Source organism: Nicotiana tomentosiformis, chromosome 9 (assembly GCF_000390325.3).
Source record: "Nicotiana tomentosiformis chromosome 9, ASM39032v3, whole genome shotgun sequence".
NCBI classification, from domain to species: Eukaryota; Viridiplantae; Streptophyta; class Magnoliopsida; order Solanales; family Solanaceae; genus Nicotiana; species Nicotiana tomentosiformis.
The window spans coordinates 35,356,724-35,377,871 of record NC_090820.1 but is presented as its reverse complement, the minus strand read 5'-3'; the positions used below and the strand labels follow the sequence as shown (position 1 = coordinate 35,377,871).

At 36.3% G+C, this 21,148-nt stretch overlaps 2 protein-coding genes and 1 non-coding gene across 5 annotated transcripts; all 3 read left to right on the top strand.

The window, feature by feature from the left end:
* The first annotated feature begins 7,013 nt into the window (after positions 1–7,013).
* Positions 7,014–7,128, top strand: LOC117280167 (small nucleolar RNA snoR97). Its single transcript, XR_004510654.1, has one exon. It is a non-coding gene; the product is annotated as a small nucleolar RNA snoR97 (small nucleolar RNA).
* A 1,551-nt stretch (positions 7,129–8,679) lies between these two features.
* On the top strand, positions 8,680–12,551 carry LOC104110712 (mediator-associated protein 2). Of its 3 annotated transcripts, none has more exons than XM_070186133.1 (5): positions 8,680–8,802; positions 9,688–9,888; positions 10,726–10,805; positions 10,938–11,020; positions 11,968–12,551. In XM_070186133.1, exons 2-5 carry the CDS (start codon positions 9,760–9,762, stop codon positions 12,360–12,362), a joined length of 687 nt encoding a protein of 228 aa, XP_070042234.1. In that variant the 5' UTR covers positions 8,680–8,802; positions 9,688–9,759; the 3' UTR covers positions 12,363–12,551. The 3 variants fall into 3 exon arrangements, with proteins under 3 accessions (XP_070042234.1, XP_070042235.1, XP_070042236.1); XM_070186134.1 differs by having other exon boundaries at positions 10,726–10,808; positions 10,937–11,020; XM_070186135.1 differs by lacking the exon at positions 10,726–10,805 and having other exon boundaries at positions 10,937–11,020.
* A 955-nt stretch (positions 12,552–13,506) lies between these two features.
* On the top strand, positions 13,507–18,134 carry LOC104110713 (translocase of chloroplast 159, chloroplastic). Its single transcript, XM_009620253.4, has one exon. It carries the CDS (start codon positions 13,846–13,848, stop codon positions 17,977–17,979), a length of 4,134 nt encoding a protein of 1,377 aa, XP_009618548.1. The 5' UTR covers positions 13,507–13,845; the 3' UTR covers positions 17,980–18,134.
* The last annotated feature ends 3,014 nt before the right edge of the window (positions 18,135–21,148 follow it).

Below are 21,148 nucleotides of genomic sequence, written 5' to 3'. Positions count from 1 at the left end.
CCGCAAGACACCTCCCACATGTCCTTCCTCACCCTTCGCTACCCTAGTTGTTGCCTTAACTCAACATTCATCGCTGTAGCACCCGAACCAATAGATCACCGCCAACCCTAAACCTCCCCGAAGATCATCCTCCTTGAGCCACCAACAATAGGATTACCGATTCGATTCTGCACCATAACACACTGCGATATTTGACAGTCGCTTCCCCGACACCATTCATACTACTCTGCCCCAAAGGCGATTTGAAGAAGGCCATAACACCCGCGAACCTAAAACATTCAATCAAGGACGGCATCACCATATCTCGGATGAAGCTTCCACCACACTCGAAAATACCAAGCCTCGTTACTCCATCAATCCAACCTGAACATTCTTAGTCCGATTGCCTTTCCTCTGCTGAAAATAAAACACTGAACCTCTGAATCACGCATTGAGAAAAAACCTCATTTCAATTCATTCACTGCCCCTACATTTAGACAAATACCCTACCATTACCTAAGTACTGTGCGATAACAACTCATGAACATCATAGCAATTGGTGCATAGCCCCAAAACCATCAGAAATACAACTACTGAGCTGAGATGACAGAACATCCTTCCACAAGGCGACGACATTAGCCCAATCGAATACGCATGGAGAAACATCCTGCTCTACATCAGTAGTGCCATTAAAATTCCTCGATTCTAAATTTATAACAAGCGCTTCTCGTCGCATAAGATTGAATAGGAAGGAAACGAAGGCATAAGCCTCAAAGGAATCAAATCGCAAGATGAGGAATCAAGAAGAGAAGTGCTCCTATCAGCCGGTAGCCTCTCGAAGATAAGTACAGACGTCTGTGTACCGATCCGCAAGACTCTACTAGACTCGCTCATGACTCGTGAGACCTAAGTGAACCTCGTGCTCTGATACCATATTGTCACGACTCAAATTCTATTAGAGGTCGTGATGGCGTCTAACACCGCTGTCAGGCCAACCAACAATAATTGATTAACTTAATTACTTATTTTAGTATTTGAAATCACGATTTCCTTCAATTTAATAATAAAAGGTGGACTTTACAAAGTAAATAAAAATATTTTTACAATTTCAATACCAAACAACCCTTAATCACCCCAAAAACCGGTGTCATGAGCATCTGTCCGGAATACAAATTGGACAGGAAAAATATAAATACTCTGAAGGAGATTCTGCTGGCTGCGGATCGTGGTATAGAGTGCAGCTCTCCTAAGTCTCCGCAATAACCGTGTCTATATGCCCACAAGGCCACTAGACATATATGTACCTACACAAAGATGTGCAGCAAGTATAACATGGGTACGTAAATCAACGCGTACCCAGTAAGTATTCCGCCTAACCTCGAAGAAGTAGTGACGAGAGGTCGACTTCGATACTTACTATGGGCTATAAATAAAATACCAATGGTATAAATTAACTATGGATTACGTAGAACGGACGTAAGCTCAATATCATGAAATAAGTAAAAATATCTTTTGTTAATAAGAAATTTCTAAATTTATTTTTCATCGTTTAACAATTTCTTTTTTTGTATCTCAGGCCAATGAAGCAGTATCAATTATCATAAATTCCAAAGAAAACAGTTCAATCATGCGCAAATCATGCCGAAGTCATACGGTCCGATCCAACATAAATATTTAAACTGGGTACTGCCGAGGGTCGAACGACGCGAAGCATAGATGCATTTATCTGCTACTGAGGCGTTCAGTCCGCTCCACAAAAGTGAAAACACATTAAACAACCAATTCAAGATTTATTAAGGGGCAAATATTCCAAGAATTACAAATTCCCATTTAACGGTCAAGTAAATGAGGTTTAACCTTTCTACAATTCCGTTATCAACTTTCTAAATATTTTAAACAATTAAATTAACAAGTAGGGCGCAACATCGCAAGTATAACATGATATGGGTCCTAGACTACCCAGACATAAGTATATTAGTAGCTACGCACTGAATCTCGTCACTTCGTGCGTACGTAACCCCCACAAATAGAAGCACATAATGATTTGATTCACCTGTGGGGTTAATTCCCTCTTACAAGGTTAGAAAGGAGACTTACCTCGCTCCGAAATTCCATAACCGGCTCCCAAGCCCTTCCAATAACTCAAACTGACGCCATCGCTCCAAAACTAGTTAATAAATATGCAAATCCATAAATATACACTCTAATACTCATTATAATTCAATTTACAATAATTCCCAACTTCGCTCGAAAAGTCGATAAATTCACGGGCCCACGTGCCCGAATTCCAATTTTTTTTGAAGATAAACATTACCCATAACCCCACGAACTCAAATATATAATTTATTTTCAATTCACGTCCAAATTCGTGGTCAAAATCCAAAAATACCCATTTTTAGATTTTCTACCAAAATCTCAAATTTCTACAAATTTTCATGCCTAAATCCATGTATAAACCATGTATTTAACTCACAATATATGGGAATTACTTACCTCATGAAGTATGACTAAATGGCACTTCAAAATCGCACCTAAAACCGGCTCCAACGAGAGAAAAGAGGTGAAATGAGCCAAAACCCGATTTGGCTAACTTATACATTCTGCCCAGGCGACTTTCGCACATGCGAAGCCAAAGGCTGCTTCTGCGGTACCAAGACCGCTTCTGCGAAAAACATTGGAGGCCACCCCTTCGCACCTGCGGGCAATGTCCCGCTCCTGCGACATCGCAGGTGCGCAAATGCACCTCGCTCATGCGCTCCACTCCGCTTCTGCACTCCAAGAGGCCGCATCTGAGCCATCGCAGATGCGTAAGAAGTCTTGCACCTGCGGGCACTGCCCAGCTCGCCTAAAACCTCTTATGCGACCCTCTTGGCCGCTTCTGCGGCTCCGCACCTGCGGCCAAAACCTTGCAGGTGAAGTTACACCAGTTACCAGCTGCCTTAGCATTTTCCTTAGTCCAAAAACAATCCGTTAAGCATCCGAAACTCACCCGAGGCCCCTGGGACCCCGTCCATCACACCAACTAGTCCAATAACATAACACGGGCATGTTCGAGGACTCAAATCATATCCAACAACATCGAAATCATGAATCACACCCCAATTCAAGTTTAATAAACTTTAGAACTTCAAACTTTTATATTCGATGCCGAAACCTATCAAATCACGTCCGATTGACCTTAAATTTTGCACACAAGTCACATATGACATTATGAACCTATTCCAACTTCCGGAATCAAAATCCAATTCCGATATCAAAAAGTCCACTCTTGGTCAAACTTTCCAAAAACCTTCAAATTTTTATTTTCGCCAAAAGACCCCGAAAGGATCTACAAACCTCCAAATCCACTTCCGGACGCGCTCCCAAGTCCAGAATCACCATACGGAGCTATTCACATGCTCGGAATCCCAATCGGATATCGATAACATTGAAATGCACTTCAGCCCAAATTTATGAAATCCTTCCAAAATGCCAACTTTCCACAATAGGCGTCGAAACGCTCCCGGATCATCCAAAATCCGATCCGGACACAAGCTCAAGTCCAAAATCATTATACGAACCTGTTGGAACCTTCGAATCCTGATTCTGAGGTCGTTTACTAAAAAATCACGCCTTAGTAAATTCTTCCAACTTAAAGCTTCTGAAATGTGAATTTTCTTTCTAAATCAACTCCAGATTTCCCGAAATTCAATTCCGACCACACGTACAAGTCATAATACCTGAAGTGAAGCTACTCAAGGTTTCAAACCGCCGAACGATGTGCTAGGGATCAAAACGACCGGTTGGGTCGTTACATGTAGTAATAATATTATTTATATTAGTAAACAATAATTTGAATAAATAAAATATTAGGCATGTATTTACAATATAATTCCTTTGATATTGTTGTAAAAAAAATTATATTTACCAATATAAAAATATAAGTAGTTTAATTCAAGGTTCTAAAGTATTTTACTGTTAAAGAATATACAATCTCTTTTTCTTTCTTTTTTATAAAATTTTGTATACTTTTTTTTTCCTGCAAACTTTAATATCGTCTAAGCTAAAATAAAATCATAAAATTCACTATTAAAATTTTTTTGAGCCCCAAAATCTCGAGGACCTAAATCAAGGTTTTACTAGGCTCCCTCCTGAGCCACAATCCATTCTTAACATTCTCAATTAAATTTTATAAAGTTCCAATTAAGATAAGACAACAATGACAAGAACACTAAAGACAACGAATGTGCCATTCAGTTAACAAATGCGAATGAAGTTGGTTGAACAACATGTTCGTGCGACAATGGTCTCAATGAAATTAATGAAATTGGTGGCTAAAATTAAAATATATCAAAAGACCCTCGAACTGTTTTCATAAAATTCATAGAATAATAAGACTATAAAATGGCCTAATATGAGAGCGCAACGCATACGCATGATGTGTCGGATAGACGCACGTCATGATATTAAATTCTCCTTTATATAAAAATATGGTATTAAGTGAAAATAATAAAGAGGTGAGCGCATTACTCATCTAGTTTTTTTTAACATGGCGACACTTGCCTCGAAAATTACTTAGTTAAAAAAAGAGACACAAAAGAACTTGCTTTTTGACGTATGAATGTGCCCAAAAGGAATAGCTAATTTAGAGAATCTGAGGTAAAATTAGAAAGTAAAATCGGGAGAAATATGAAAAAAGTATACGTAGAAGAAAAGTAAATTGATAAAAAGGTAAATATATTGTTTAATTTAATGAGAGAAAAGATTTATCATATTACTTCCTCCGTCCACTTTATTTGATTTTTGACCATTTTTTTGTGGTTCAAAATATTTAATTTTTTCATATTTCAAGAGTGAATTTTTTTTCTTCAAAATTGCCCTTGGAGTAAATAGTGTTGGAGTATGTGTTATATTTATTTCATCCATCTCATATTGGCGTTTCACTTCTCTAGTAGTCCACAAACTACTTGTTATAAAATCTGATAATCATTTCATCTCCTACAATTCATGTTAATTATTTTTGTAAAATAAAACTGGAGAGGAAATGTTGAAATTTTTAATGAATTAAACCCACACTCAAAGGAGGACCACAAGCTCGGGGCTCGACAAAATAGAAAGTTTCAGCATGTTGAAACTTCTTAGGGTTAGCAGTGAAAGAAAGAGCCCGACATTCATTTCTTCATAAATATTCATAGTTGAGTCTACTAAAAGAGGAATCAGCCTCGCCGTGGTAATTAGAGGACACCTCTGATCGTTCCCTCTGATGTGACACGTTTCCTCCCGTTTATACGATTAACGGAATCAGTCGGCTAGAGAGCGGGGCTATTCTTCTTCCGGGTAGCCAAGCTTACTGCTAGCCTATCGGTTAGAGCCAAGCTTCGACCGTGGCTGACCGCCTTATTCCGTCACTCGAGATCCAATTCAGCACCAACAAAGATTTGCCCCATTTTATAGTTCGTTGACGTTTTTTAAATTGAAATTACATGACAAATTGAGATTTCTTATTGAAAATTTGAAATAGTCTTTGATGCTCACAAAGTTTTCAATGCGTTCTGCCGGTTGCTTCGAGTAGTGGGAGTTGCTAATCATCACATCCCAAATCTCAAAATGGTATTATGTCAAATATTTTAAAAAAAAAAAAAATGTAAAGAGATAGTATAGGTAAATATAGTCAATTTCATTGCTAATTTATCTATACTATATTAAAAGTACGAAAATACTTAACAAAATGTCGTTCGCCTTTTTTACCCTTTAAAAGTAGAGGTCACACTGGATAAAATAGTCCCTTGCTTATTTTTCTAATATTACAAAATAGTCATTTAATTAATTCCCTAACATTTAGGAGTTTGTATAATAAATTTTTTCCTTATTTGAACTGCATTAACTAATATGACATTTAGAACATTAATATCATTAATATTTTACCTTATATAAAATTTACACTTAAATTATTTATAAATAATAAATAAAATAAATAAAGCAGAGAATAAGAACATTAAAGAAAGAGGAAGTGCGTTTGGCTTTGGATAACATGGAAGTGGTCCAACTTTTTAAAAACCTTTATACGTTCTGATTTATATGAAATTCTTGTATATTAGAATATTTAAAAATATATAGAAGTCTATTCCACTAATAATAGTATTCTATATTATAATTTTAGTTTTCAAATCTTTTAAATTAGCAATTACAATTATTTGGAATATTGAACAGAAATCAATAACAAACTCCAAAATTATCAATTATTCTAACAAGATAATTTATGAGATCTTTTAACTTCTCTAGGTTGTATTAAATTTAGCTAAATATAAGCGACTTTCTTGACTATAATTATGGCTTCTAAAAGGGTATTTCAATTGTAGACTTCATTTATGATATAAAGTGATTCTTAAATTTTTTAGATTTACAAAGAATTTTCATTTGCTTTTTTTGGAACATGTCATGATTTTTCACCTAATCGATTTTTTACTATTTGAAAAAGAATTCTTATCGAATAAAAATATAATTGCAATTAAATACCTAAAATTTGGTATGAGATAGCTAGTTAATATTATTTAAATACTAATCTCACTTAAATAATAAAACTTCCAAATTAAATAAACACTTTCCATTCTAACTTTAGTCATTCTTTGAAAGCATTTAAAGCTGAATATTGAGTATTTTCGTGGAGCACTTTTATTTTTTATTAGTTATACAACATTCATTATTTTTAAGAGCTTATATTTTTATTTTATAACTCAACGATAAATCTTAAATAAATTTTTCATTGAGTTAGGTACGCGCGCAAAGCGCGTATACTAAGACTAGTACTATATTAAAAATACGAAACCCTTAGTGAAATGTCGTTCATTCTTTTTACCCTTTAAAAATAGAGTTCACACTAGATAAAATTATAATTATAATATAATTATTTTTCTAATATTTAGGACTTTAAAAGTAACTAAATTTTATTTATTAAATGATTCCTTATTTAAACTAGGCAAAAACTCCTAATACGTAGGAATCTAAAATTGAATAAGATTTTACTTATAAATTTTTCCTTATTAAAATTGTGTAACTATTTTTCTTTAGTCTTACTTTCATTAAATTTCATAAAGTTAGTGTTGTTAATTGTTATCAGCTTCTTCTCTTGAATACCCAACGAGATTGGAGTTAAATCATAGCATTACATGTAAAAGGAAAGAAAAAAGTTTTTGAGACGTTAGGAATTATTATGTAATGAAAACTATTTCCCAAGTTTTTGTCTTCATCTTAATTTTGTAGAATTAAACACCTAAGACCATTAAGAATGTTTTCAAATTCTAATTTGTTTTTTTTGGGACCATGTGAGTAATACAAATTCTAATTTTTCACGTATGCATAAAAAGCGTAAGGTGGCCAATTTATTTGCTATTTTAATATAAAACATTTAATCATTAATGATGGATAACACGAATCATCATTAAATAGTTTTTAATATTTTTAAAACTTTAAAATTAACTAAAAATATTTTATTAATATTTTCTTATTTGATCTATTTGTAGGAACTCCTACAAAGAATAAGTAAGAACTAATTGATACTAAAATCGATAATATTAGTCGACACTCCTTTTATATTCAAGGATATTTTAGGTTCTCAAACTCTATTTTTCTTTATTGATATATATGATGCTTAAATCTCATTTTAGATAATACTTTCACGGTACTAGCATTTTAAAATTCATTGTAATATTATTTAATAACCAAAAACATAAAAGAGAATATGCTTTTTCTGAAAGAAAAAGAAGAACACTTTTTCTGAAATTATTATATGAAGGGATACTTGAGGAAGAATTTAATTGTTTCAGAAAAAAAAAATGCTATATTGCAAGATAAGTTTGGGCAAATGTCAGATAAATATGAAAATTGTTTATTCTTTAAAATTTGGTTCAGCTAACAAACTCAAACACAAACTAAAGTTAGAACACTTTTTCGTGAATGGCGATAATAGTTCATTGACCATAACTAATAAAATGGTGTATTTAAAAAGCTCGATATAATTATTAGAAAAGAAAAATAACTAAGACAATCTTATTTTATTGTACTAATATTTAAGTTTTAGCTTATAATGATCTTTGAATTCAACTAGAGTTGTGTCCACTTAAGATTTTGATAAATTGATGATGAACTATATTTCTTGATATACAAATTGATTATCAATTTGATAAACTTGGCATTCTTGTGAGACGACGAAGAAGCTAGATCAAAGTATGGGTAAAATATATGTGTTATTTGAATTTATTTTTATATTAATATTTTATTATCAGTGTTCGCATTATATGTTTGAGGATTATATGGCACAATTTCTTCCTCTATTGACCTATCTAAATACAATCAACATTAATCATTTTCAAAAACTCATACTTTTTAATTTTATTTTGTAACTAAAATATACTCCTATTATTTAATAATATTCCTTTAATTGAATACTCATTGATATACATATACGCGCAAAGCGCATTGCTAAATGCCGTTCGCCTTTTAAATTGAAAAAAACAAAGTTAAATTAAATTTTTATATAATTTTAAAAATTTATAATTATCGAGATAGAATACACGCGCAACAAGTATATCCTATATATAGTTAATTAAAAAATAAATTTTTTAATATGTGTGAAAAAAATAAAAAAAATAAGGTGGATGGGATGGAGTAGCTCATTCAAACCTATCTCTATCAAATTTTAAAAAATATTTATATATTATTATAAATTATATATTATATATTTTTGGTCCTTAAATATTTGGGGGCCTAAGGCGGTTTCGCCTACCTTACCCTAGAGCCGCCCTTGCCTCGCTCCGCCACCCGGTTGCTCTCCAATCTCCGGCGCAGGTAATCTCTCTTTCTCTCTCTCTTTAATATATGTAATAGTGTACAAAGTGGAAACCATAAGCATGTTGCTCCAAAAGCATTTTAGTGTCTGCTTCTGCATATAATAGAAAAGCATTGCTTCTAAATTGTAGTGGCTGCTTTACTGGACTCCTCCTATTTGCTAGTTTTATCATTTCTATTTGTGAATGAGAGTACATCATTTGGGGAAAAGAAACAGTATGTGAATAGGGTAATAAATCATTGGCAGTACCTCTATTTGGATGATGATTTATTTCGCTATCCTGTTATTTAGAACAAGAATCATATTAAGGTAAATAGAAAAGCTGAACAATCCAAACCATGTAATGATTTTAACAAGGATTACCCCAGTGAGTCAAGGAAACTGAACTTAGTTAATCAGACAGAAAGTACAAAGTAGCCTGGGGCGTAGGTGACTTGGATTACCAGAGGCGGATTTCAGGATTTTAACTTGATGGGTTGTCCTTATGGTCTTATCAGTAAACCCGTTGCACTTTTAAAATTTATGGGTTCAAAACGTGATATTAATTGAAATTTTAAAGATTTTTACATATATATCTGAACTCTGTATAAAAATTACTGGGTTCATAGCTTGGTAGCTACATCCACCACTGGGGATTGCCCTCATCCAATATTCTAAAATTAATTAGTAGAAGTTTGTGTTTCGAAGTTCAAGTGATTGGAGCATCCGATAGGCTTGTGCCTGTGCAACTCTTTTCAAATTTAACCCGCTGCAGTTTTGATAGTCTTAGTAAGTTTACGATTGGATTGTTTATTTTATTGCTATGTTCAAAGATCTATTTCTCCAATTATTTTCCAATTCTGAGCTATCTTATGCTGAATTGCTGATTTTGCTTTTCTGTGCAGGCCTGTGGTTAAGGAGGTGCTTGGTCTGCAATCTTCGAGAATAAACGTTCTTATTGATTATATTTCATTATTATGGATCCTCCGAAAGAACTTAACTACAAACCTCCCCCAGAATTTGAGGAGGTCAAAAAGGATTCACTAATTAATCTTAACTTAGCAGACTCAACCGAGCTCTGGCTTATCCAATGGCCCTTAAATCAAGTAAGATTCACTAGGATGTAATAAGGTGCATGTTTTTTTTTTTAATCATTCAATTCATAATTGGATAATAGGAGATCAAGGTACTTTCAATATCTATATACATTTAGTCACATTATCATAGTCTAATGTACATTATTCGTCTCTGTTTCAATCTTAGTTCTCTTCTTCACCCATGTATGCATCTCCTTGATGCCTTTGCTCATCTATGAGGTCTTATTTTAATATGAAAAGGAAAAAAAAACAAAGAATTTCTTTCATCATCTAGAAGATAATTTTCTAATCCTTAAATTGATGTTTTGTCTGGAAATTGGGAAGGAAGGGGTAAAGAGTGGAAAATGATTAAGAAATTGAGACATTTTCTCTTCTTCGTGTGGTTAGGGAGCAAAGAAGAGATTTCAGGGAGGAAAATCAGCTGCTGAAGTCTCTAAGTGAATATTTGGTTGGCTAAAGATAAAAAAATTACTTTATCAGGATAAAGGAAAAAAGAAGATTATTCAAATTAATAATTTCCCTCACTTTAGTGAAAAATACCCAATGAATCGAGAGATTTTCTGTCTCTGTTTCTTCTCTGAACTAGCAACAACAAGGGATTCCCATCCTTCCCTAGTTTCCAAACAGAGTGAGCTTACTTGAGAGGATTGGTGATGGGACATAGTAGAACATGAATTTTGACTTTCATGCACTGAAGTTACCATGGTCTGTGAGTTGACTAATTATGATTTGCTTAGTAATTGAATTTGAACAGAATCACTCTTAATGTAGGACGTGTTAGTATATTTTCAGTCACTATCACTTATATCAGTTCTGTGTTATTGCATTTCCAATTGGCTATTCCAGCATCCAGATTTTGATGGGAGGGAAGTTTCGTTGAAGCTCCATCATGATGGGCATATGGGCAGCTTTGAGGAGTCATCTGGAAAGTATAGTCTTAAGAATAACATTTATATCTAATTGTGGTCATCTCCCCACCTCAGTGTCTAGCGTTCATATAGGCTTTTTAGGATAATGAAAGATTCTTTCCTAACATTTTGCTCAATGATTGTAACAGGTAAATCGTATGAAGTGGTCAGTTGTAGAGCGCTGGACCCAGATGCGACGGTCTTTCTATCTTCTGAGTCTGAGACAAAAATTGGTAACTCCTACTCGGCATTTTCTTTCATAATACAAAGTTCCTTTGCATATTGCTATACATATATCTGCTTATTCACTCGTATAATCTCACAACACTCGAAACGTGTAATGTCCCTTTGGATATGGCATCTCTATCTATATGTTCTTTTGTGATGTTGTTCAAGCCAAAGCTATTCTATTGACAGATGAGGCTTCATGCTTCATAATCTTATTTTTCTCTGTTACGGCGTGGAATTAATTTCTGAGTAGGGCGGACCATTATGTTCTGCCGCGCATTGTTGTCATGTGAGTACTGAAGCTAATGTGACTCAGTATCTTTGATGATTTCAATTTGCTGTACTATGTTAATATGACTTGCTCTTTTTGTTTCAAATTTTATTGCTCTCTCTTAATTGCGTGGAACTCGTACTGTCTTACACGATCCAACTACTTGTGCTCCGCTTTTGTTTAATTTTTGGTAAAACTTATTGTTGGTTCCGTAGTGTGAACCTCTACATGATCCAACCGCTGCTAATTCCCAGATAAACAGCGAAAAGGCTTTGAGCAGATTTTGATGGTGAATTTGTTTTTGAAGTAGTTTTGCGGACCAGTATAAAGAACTTCAACTGGTCAATTCTAAGATATTTGCTCCTAGATTGTACCTGTGACTCCAGTTTTTATTTGTCAAGGAAATTCTTCTTGGAAAGAGACTGCATAGTGTGGACTGCATTCAAATAGTATAATCTAGTCAATTAGTGCCCACTTCTTCAAGACCGTCTCTGATGTTAAGTATAACGCTTTTTCTGTGCATGACTACATCTTTTATATGAAACTATTGTATGATCTTTTTACTTGGGGAATAAACTATTTGTCTCATATGCACATGAGGTTCCTTCAGATGCATCTTTTCCCCCCTCACTGTGAATTGGTTAGGCACACCAATTCTGATGCTTTTGCATGTTTTGGCAGCTGGGAAAATTTCACGGCGTGTTTCCCTTATCCGTTACCCAGAGCCAAGTGAGCTTAAACAGAACAGCATAAACTTGAAGCAGATGGCTCAGAGGTCGTCTGCTACTACATTGACCAATTCATCTCGTCGCTTTGCAACTCCTACTCAAAGTAACAGGACCCGAAGTATGCGAACAGCGAGTGGCTATACTCCTTCCAATAGCAGAAACAGAAGTTCTCTGTCTGAGGCAGGGGAACCATCAAAGTCTACCAAGAGGAAACACCGTGATGGCCCTGCGAAATCCAATGACCAATCTGCTCAAGATTCAGGAAGGGATCATAGTGCATTGACTTCAGGGTCCTTGGATCAATCTCAAGAACAAAAATCAAAGAAGAAAAGGAAAATTGATGGTTGAAGTGTTGGCTTATGGTTTTTCTGTGACGTTGATTTCTCTCTGGCATTAGTTGTAAAACAAATATGAGGTTCTTGCCCCACAAATGGTGTCCCGTGTAATGATTTTTAGGTTTCACATTTTGTGCTGCTCATTTTATGAGGTGAATCCCCACTGAATTTCCATTGACAAGAAAGCTTTTTGTTTACCAAACACAGGAAACTAGAAATTCTGTGCAAGTTCATATAAAGGAACAAATACTACATCGAACGTCGAAAAGAGCTCTTTTCGTTTTTAGGCTTTTTGTGTCTTCGTTCCAAATATGTAGTGGTCTCTGATCAGGTTAGGAACCAATTTGAATTTGAGCTTTAATACATCGGTAGTTTTTTACTGTAAATTTAATGCAAATCGTTTTAACTATAGACATTTTGCCAAGAACTGTATTATCAATTAGGTTGGGGTGGTTTGTTCTTGTGCATTCTTTGGATTAAGGTAAATTTGAAACTTTGTCCTTCTACCTTTATGGAATTCCTAGCTTTCTTTCTTACTGCTAGTGTATTATTCTTACCGTGGGAATATCTCATCTTTTTTACATGAGATCTAAGTGGTGATTATTCTTTCACACTTTTTTCTTTAACAGCTAGCATATAAAGGGCAGGAAAGCTTCATACGAGGGAGAGAAAATGAGAAATTCTCACAGTAGTACCCTACATGTGCAACACATTTGCCATGCCATATTCATTGATTGTTTTAATCAATTTACAAAATTTTCAAGAATTAACATCTAAAATCAAAATCATTAATGATTCTTTCTTTTTCTTTTCCTTTCTGTCAGTTAACTATATATCGAGAAGTCAAAATTATACAACCTCATAACTTGTTATCGGTTAATTCATTCATCACTAATAAAAATAACAACAAAAACAATGTTACCATTTTCGAACAAATAGCAACAATGACAACTTAAAATCTATTAAAAAGGAAGTGACAAATAATATAAGAAGAACTTGCACAAAATTTAGCAATTGAAGTAGAGAAAAGAAGTTACAATCCACGTTCGTTTTTTAGAAAGTTTTGGAAGGAAATTAAAGGAGACACGTGACCCGCACGTGTATGATTATTATACAATATACGCATGCAATAAAACACAAAAAGAAGGTTTCAACTTTCAAATGAGCCGAAAAGACCTCCAAGAAAATTACAACCCCCAGCCTTATCTATGTTCATGTGTAAGCTTCTCCTCTAACCACTATACCTACCAAATACCCCAAAAAACCAATTATGAGCCCCAAAAACACCAACAACAACAAACACAAAACACCAATCTTGAAATACCCCAAAAAACAAACCCTAACCTAACCCCATATATCACCATCTTTTCCAAAGCCCCAAGATTCAATCTTTTTCAAATTTTCTTGATACTCCTTTTCTACTTTTTTGTGTTCTTGTGTATGTTTTTATATAAAGAAAGGTAGGGACTAAAGAAAAGAAAATATTGTTTGTGACAATGGACTCAAAGATTTATGGTGTTCCACTTTCCACAATACAAGGGACCCCACCTCCTGCAAAGGTCCCTCTTTTTACAGGTATTAGAGCTCCTCTTACTGTTGATGATTCTGACTTTGAATACTCTAATGGACAAAAGAATACTAGTTCCACAAGCAGTTATTATGGTAGTGACACTGGTTTTGAGTCTGAAGGTTTTGTTAGCGGTGAGGATGATTTTGAGACTGCTTCTGAGAGGCTATTTTTGTCTGACCCTGATGAGCAAAATCTTGAAAAAACTCATTTTGTTAACCAATTTGTTGTTTCTAGACCATTTGTGAAAACCCCAGATGAAGGAACTGGTAGCAGTGTGGGTGAATATGATGACTCTAGGTCTTCTTTAACTGACCCTTATGCAGAAACCATTGAGGGACTAGATAGTAATGGCGAATATATTGATAGACCTTTTGTAAAAGATAGGGAAATTGTTGAAGGACTTGATAGTATTGATGAATATAGTGATAGGCCTTTTGTTGTGGATGGGGAGAATGAGGTGGTAGCTACAGGAACATCATTGGAGGGGTCTGATAAAGATGTTTCCTTTGCTGGAACTGCTGTTGTTGATAGTGCGATTCCTTTGATTCCAACTCGAGGCATTCGTGCACAGTTGTCTTGGGACAGTGAAGATGAGTACTTGAGCACCGGTTTGCCGGAAGAGAATGATGTTCTTGGTGCCATTAGAATTCCAAATGCTTTGGTGTTGGAGAGGTTAGATTGTGCCCCTAAAGTTAGAATCTCAGATGTTTCGGATGGCGAGGAGGGTGAATTAGAGCTTGCAAATGTGATAAAATCTGGAATGGCAGAGGACTTGATCTTGACTAAAGCAGAGGATAAAGCTGAAAGTGACACTGTTCAGAATCTTATAACGGAGGGAGGTGATGCCGATGGTACTTTTGAAGGAGGAGAAGTTGTGTATCAGGTTGCAAGTAAAGTATCTATTTTGTTGGAACAAGAGTTAGACAATGACGAAAAGCTTTTGACAGAAGCAAGTCAAATTCTTGATAGTAATGCAGAGCCAAAAAGTGCAGATTTGTTTCGTGATGTTAAGCCTTTTGATACTACTTACAACAGCCCAAGGGAAGAAAATAGAGTATCAAACTTTGAAGCTGATGAATTGAACTGTGGAAACAGCGTTGTCTTGCTTACTGGAGCTTCGGGGAACAGTCAGAATTTAGCGAGTAAGGAGGAAGAGATTTATCAAGGAAGTGATCGTCAGGATATTGCCACTAAAACTGAAACTGAAGCTGAATCTTATCATAAACCCACTGAGAATAGTGAAGTAGAGAGCTTGGAATGCACTGAAACTTCTGTACCACCGGCACCTGAAGAACAGGTATATTCTAGTCCTAGCTCTTCATCAGATGTAACTTGGTCCTCCACAGTGGAAGATGACGTGACAAAGTTATCAGATAAAGCACAGCACACAGAGGATTGTTTAAATCCAGACTACTTAGAAACCAGCTGCAAAGACTTTGATCCTGTCAAATTGTTCAAAAATGAAGAAGTCTCACTCTTACGTGAAAATGATGAATGTTTGACCTTTGAACGATCAGATGATATGAAACTTATCATTGATCAGTTGGACCAACGAATAGCCACGGCCGACTATGATGGAGAGGTGTCTCGGGGTCATTTACCAAAGGTTGATGGTGAGATTGTGACAGACTCAGATGAGGAGGTAGACACAGGCAGAGAAAGTGAAGGGAAAGAGATGTTTGATGCAGAAGCACTGGCAGCGCTGCTGATGGCTGCTGCCGGTGTTGGACCTGAAGGTAGAAATGTTACAATTCCATCTGCTGATGGTACACGGGTTTTTTCTCTGGAGCTACCTAGGAGCTCGGGATCCACATTTCACTCATCTCGACCTGCTCAGCCAACCAATGCAGATAGTCTCACCCTATCCGAGAATAAGACTGAAGGTATATCAGAAGAAATTTTGAGTGAAGAAGAAACAAAGAAACTTGAGAAATTACAACAGTTAAGAGTGAAATATTTGCGGCTCATCCACAAGCTAAACCGGTCTCCTGAAGATTCTGTATCTGCACAGGTCTTATACCAGTTAGTTCATGCGGCAGGGAAGTCAGCCTCTCAAGCATATAGCCTTGCCTCGGCCGAGAAGGTAGCAATGGAGTTAGAAGCAGAGGATCCAGACAGTTTGAACTTTTCTCTGAATATCCTTGTTATTGGTAAAACTGGAGTTGGTAAGAGTTCTACAATAAACTCTATCTTTGGTGAAGCCAAAGCAATAGTAGATGCATTTGTGCCTGCAACTACAAATGTGAAGGAGATAATTGGACAACTGAATGGAGTTACATTGAACATCTTAGATACTCCTGGTCTCAGTTCTTCCCTGCCGGAACAATCCATTAACCGTAGAACTTTGCTGTCCATAAAGAAATATATGAAGAAACGCAGTCCTGATGTAGTCCTTTATGTTGACCGCATTGACACACAATCTAGAGATCTTGGTGATGTACCATTATTGAAGTCCGTCAGTAATTATCTTGGTCCATCAATATGGCGTAATGCCATAGTTACCCTTACACATGCTGCTTCAAGTCCTCCAGATGGACCCGCGGGGTATCCTGTAAGCTATGAATTATTTGTTGCTCAGCGCTCACGTATCATTAAACAGTTAATTAATCACTCCATTGGTGATTCACACACGATGGATGCTGGGTTGACGAGCCGTCCATTTTCACTTGTTGAAAACCACCCACTCAGTCCAAAGAATGAAAAAGGAGAAATATTGCTCCCAAATGGAGAAAACTGGAGATCACAGCTACTGCTTTTGTGTTACTCGATGAAGATTTTGTCAGAGGTAGATTCTATCATGAAAGATCAGGATTTTCCTGACCACAGAAAGCTTTTTGGCTTCCGCATGCGTTCACTTCCTTTACCTTACTTTTTATCTTCACTGTTACAATCAAATGTTCATCCTAAAATGTCTAGCAATCAAGGTGGTGACGATATGGACTCAGACATTGAGCTGGAATATACATCTGATACCGACCAAGAAGTTGAAGAAGAGTATGATAACCTTCCACCTTTCAGACCTTTGAGGAAATCTCAGATTGCAAAGCTAAGCAAGGAGCAAAAGAGAGCATATTTTGACGAGTATGATTACCGTGTGAAGCTACTTCAGAAGAAGCAATGGAGGGAGGAGTTAAAAAGGCTTAGGGACAGGAAGAAGAAAGGCAAAACAGAGATAGGTGATTACATGGAAGAAGGTGCTGACCAGGAAACAGGGAGCGTGGCAGGAGTAGCAATCCCATTACCTGACATGGCGCTCCCATATTCTTTTGATGGGGACAATCCGGCTTATAGATACCGGTCTTTAGAACCTTCGTCTCAACTTCTTGCTAGGCCTGTTATGGACTCCCAGGGCTGGGACCACGATTGTGGATATGATGGCGTGAGCATTGAGGATCACCTCGCCATTGCAGGTCAGTTTCCTGCAGTAATAGCTCTTCAGCTCACAAAAGACAAGAAAGAGTTCAACATCCACTTGGATTCATCTGTTTCAGCAAAGACTTGGGAGAAAGGATCAACTATGGTGGGGTTCGATATTCAAACTGTAGGAAAGCAACTTGCCTACATTTTGAAGGGAGAAACAAAAGTGAAAAATCTGAAAACAAATAAAACAGCTGCGGGGGTATCCGTTACTTTATTGGACGATAATTTGGTGACCGGGTTGAAGTTGGAGGACCAGTTCGCCATTGGTAAGCAGTTAGTTGTGGTGGGAAGTACGGGCACCATCAGGTCTCAGGGTAATTCAGCGTATGGAGCTAACTTAGAGTTGCGTCTGAGAGAGAAAGATTACCCCGTCGGCCAGGACCAAAGTTCACTTGGCCTTTCTTTGATGAAATGGAGAAATGACATCATATGGGGATGCAACTTGCAATCTCAGTTCTCCATAGGAAGGAATTCCAAGATGGCTGTTAGGGCTGGATTAAACAGCAAAAAAAGCGGGCAAATAACAGTTAGGACAAGCACCTCAGATCAGCAACAGATTTCTATTTTAGGACTTCTGCCAATTGCTATAGCGACAGTGAGGGCGCTCTTCCCGCAGACAAGTGAAAATAACTTAATATAGTTGTTGTATCTTAGACGAAGTGCCAGTTTGCACCTCAACTTTTTAATGTTTTTAGTGCCAGTTTTCTTCTATTTTGTCCAAGCCATTCTCAGAAGTTATTAGTACAATTGTGGTACTTGTCATCATATATTATGAGTTCTTTTTGGTTCATTCAACTCTATTTGCAATCTGTATGTGAATTGAGAGTTTGACTCAACATAATTAGTTTGCCCAATTCCTTGCTAAAATAAGTCTTGAATCCATTCTAAGTTGGATAGCCAGACTTTGATGGACCTAAAATTCTACTCTATAGAAATGTGTTAATATATAATCCGACATGCTGTCTAATATAATGTCAAAAGCATGAACAAAATACAAAATGCTACATAGACCAAACATTAAGATAAAGAATTCCCACTTCGAAAATTTGAGCCTAGTTTTTCACCCTCTGAGCCGAGGGTCTCCCGGAAACAACTTCTCTACCTCTTCAGGGTAGGGGTAAGGTCTGCGTACACTCTACCCTCCCCAGACCTCACTAGTGGGATTCTACTGGGTGATTGTTGTTGTTGTTGCCTGCTTCGAAAATTTGAACCTAGTTTTTCACCCTCTGAGCGAGAGTCTCCCGGAAATAACCTCTCTACAAAATGCTAAGATAAAGAATTCCCGCTTCGAAAATTTGAGCCTAGTTTTTCACCCTCTGAACCGAGGGTCTCCCGAAACAGCCTCTCTATCCCTCTGGGGTAGGGGTAAGGTCTGCGTACACTCTACCCTCCCCATACCTCACTAGCTCAAGTGAGATTCTACTAGGTTGTTGTTATTGTTGCAGCTATTGGGGTCATTCCAATTCAAAGAATTAAAAAACTTAGAAATGTTAATACAAAGTTAGAACGACAATGAACCGAAGACATAAAGAAGCATAGTGGAACAGAACGCCTTCTTTCAGGGAGCAGACTTAGAAGAAGCTGGACAAAGAATAACTTGAACTAAGAAGAGGTGAAGTAATACTTGGCCAATAGATACTCCCAAAATCATTGACCTTACATGCACTTAGCTTGTCGCCATGCACAGAGTTCAATAGACTTCTTCCCTTAGAATTAAACAAGGTTTCAAATGAGAAATCCCATTGCAAGAACCAGCTATTTCTTTCTTGGATGAGACTAAGAATATTCTTTAAAAATACTTTTATTCTTCGGGTAATAAAAATTCCTTAAATCAGATCAAACCATAGACAAATATTTTATAAATTTGATTACATACTACAGTTAACATGATATGTGTTTACCCGTAAAATCATACAATTGAATTTGTAACGTGGTTTATAAACACGTAAATTAAATTGATATGAGAAAATAAAATAATGAAGAGAAAATTGAATAAAATAAGAATAATTAAAGAAAAGACGAATCTGGGCCTTGAATTGAACTTCTCCGGAAACAAGAACAATATCAAAAACTAAATTGTAGCAGAACATGTTTAGCAGAATAAGAGAGTAATAATAGCCATTTTCATACAAGTATTTCAAGTCCTTCAACGAGTACAAATTTCTTTATTTATAGTTAAATACGGGAGACAAGATCCCCAAATCAAGCTCATTTTTAAAGTGAATAAAGACCCCTCTTGATAGCAATTGAGTGTAAATGCTAGGATTCTTTACAACAACTGCTCCTTTAATGTTGCCTTCTTTAACCGGTATTTTACTTTCAAATTCTCCCCTCCAGTTTCAATGTCTTCGGAACTCATACAAATTGTCTGGTGTCAGCTATTTGCAGACTCATATTCTACATGTCTTTACTGTCATGTGTCAACTCGACGAACGTCCATCTGTCATTCCTTAATTTTACCCCATACAGATAGTCATCTACTTTCCAATGACTCAACTTGATGTGACCGAGAAATAGATTAGTCCTCTTTTCTTGGCGGAAAAGTTCTTGAATGGTTTATGACACTTGAAAAGACGCACGTCTCTTTGCATTTAATAAGACGAGCACGTGTTGTCCCGTGATTCGACAAGTATTTTCTCTAATTACCTAGGTAATGATGTCCTTGCATTCTGTCGCCTATAAACTTCTTCCATTTTCACCACTTTCATCTTTCACTTTCATAATTTTCTTCTCCGAGTCTTCCTAAAGCTTTAATGCAACTCTCCTTTTCTCAGTAAAAACTTTACAAATTCATACTTTCCATCATTATATTTTCTGCTTTTTCTTCCTTCGATTACACAAGGACTTGCATCGGTGGCGGTCCATCCAAGAAGAAAAAGTCTAAGAAACCCAAAGTCGGTTCTCCCTCTACTAACACGATCATCCCTTCTCAGTTGTCTTGCAAAATGAATCTCCATATTCAAAAGGAATCTTCTGACCCCGACAACGACAGAAACAAAGCTGTTGGTGAATATCCATCTTTTATTCGTCTGACCAGTATTCCTGTCGTAAAAAAAGATTGTGGCTGGAAGAATATTCGGGTTTTAGCTCCCCAGTGAAGTGGAGAGAATTACGTTCAGCAAACCAGGGTACATTTACGTTTACACGTAACCTTTCACAGTAAGACTTGGCAATAAAATATACCCAATCATCTTGGAGTCTTGCTGCAACTACCGAGTTTGTTTGGTTCAAGTAGGATAAGCAATATGGCACACAGTGGCTTGTCTTCAGTTCCTATGTTTTCGGGCTCAGGAAAACCTTACTCTTGCTCATATGATCAACCTCTATGCGCCTAAGATTTTCCGTGGAGGCATGATCAAACACAATAAACGCGGTCACCATACCACCGTCATCAGTATTGATGACGATAATGACCGTGATTGAATGGAGAGGTTTATTGTTGTCTCTCCGAGGACATTTTACCGGTGTCAGCATCTCCTATCCCCGAATCTTAGAACTACACTTGTAAGCTTTCTTAATATCCTTCTTTATTGTGTTAAAGAAATTTTCCCTCTTAATTAAACTTTCTTTTCTCTCATTTTAGCCACCATTTGGGTTCCTCCAGCAGTTGAGAACCTAACCCAACGGGTTCAGAAAATTCTAGATACTTCCACACCGGACTCCCGTACGTGGAAGAAAATTTCAATTAAGTTTATCTGGAAGGCCTTGAACCATGGTGAGAAAAAACTTTCCCTTTCCTTTCTTAACTTTTAACTTTATGTAATAAATAATTTTTTACTTCTTTTAACAACATGTAGGCCTTCCGAAAG

Excerpts from the sequence above, each read along its gene's own strand:
- LOC104110712 (XM_070186133.1), top strand. The coding sequence starts at position 9,760 with ATGGATCCTCCGAAAGAACTTAACTACAAACCTCCCCCAGAATTTGAG. Across the intron at positions 9,889-10,725 it reads TCCAATGGCCCTTAAATCAA|CATCCAGATTTTGATGGGAG; the intron begins GTAAGATTCACT and ends TGGCTATTCCAG. Across the intron at positions 11,021-11,967 it reads TGAGTCTGAGACAAAAATTG|CTGGGAAAATTTCACGGCGT; the intron begins GTAACTCCTACT and ends ATGTTTTGGCAG.
- LOC104110713 (XM_009620253.4), top strand. The coding sequence starts at position 13,846 with ATGGACTCAAAGATTTATGGTGTTCCACTTTCCACAATACAAGGGACC.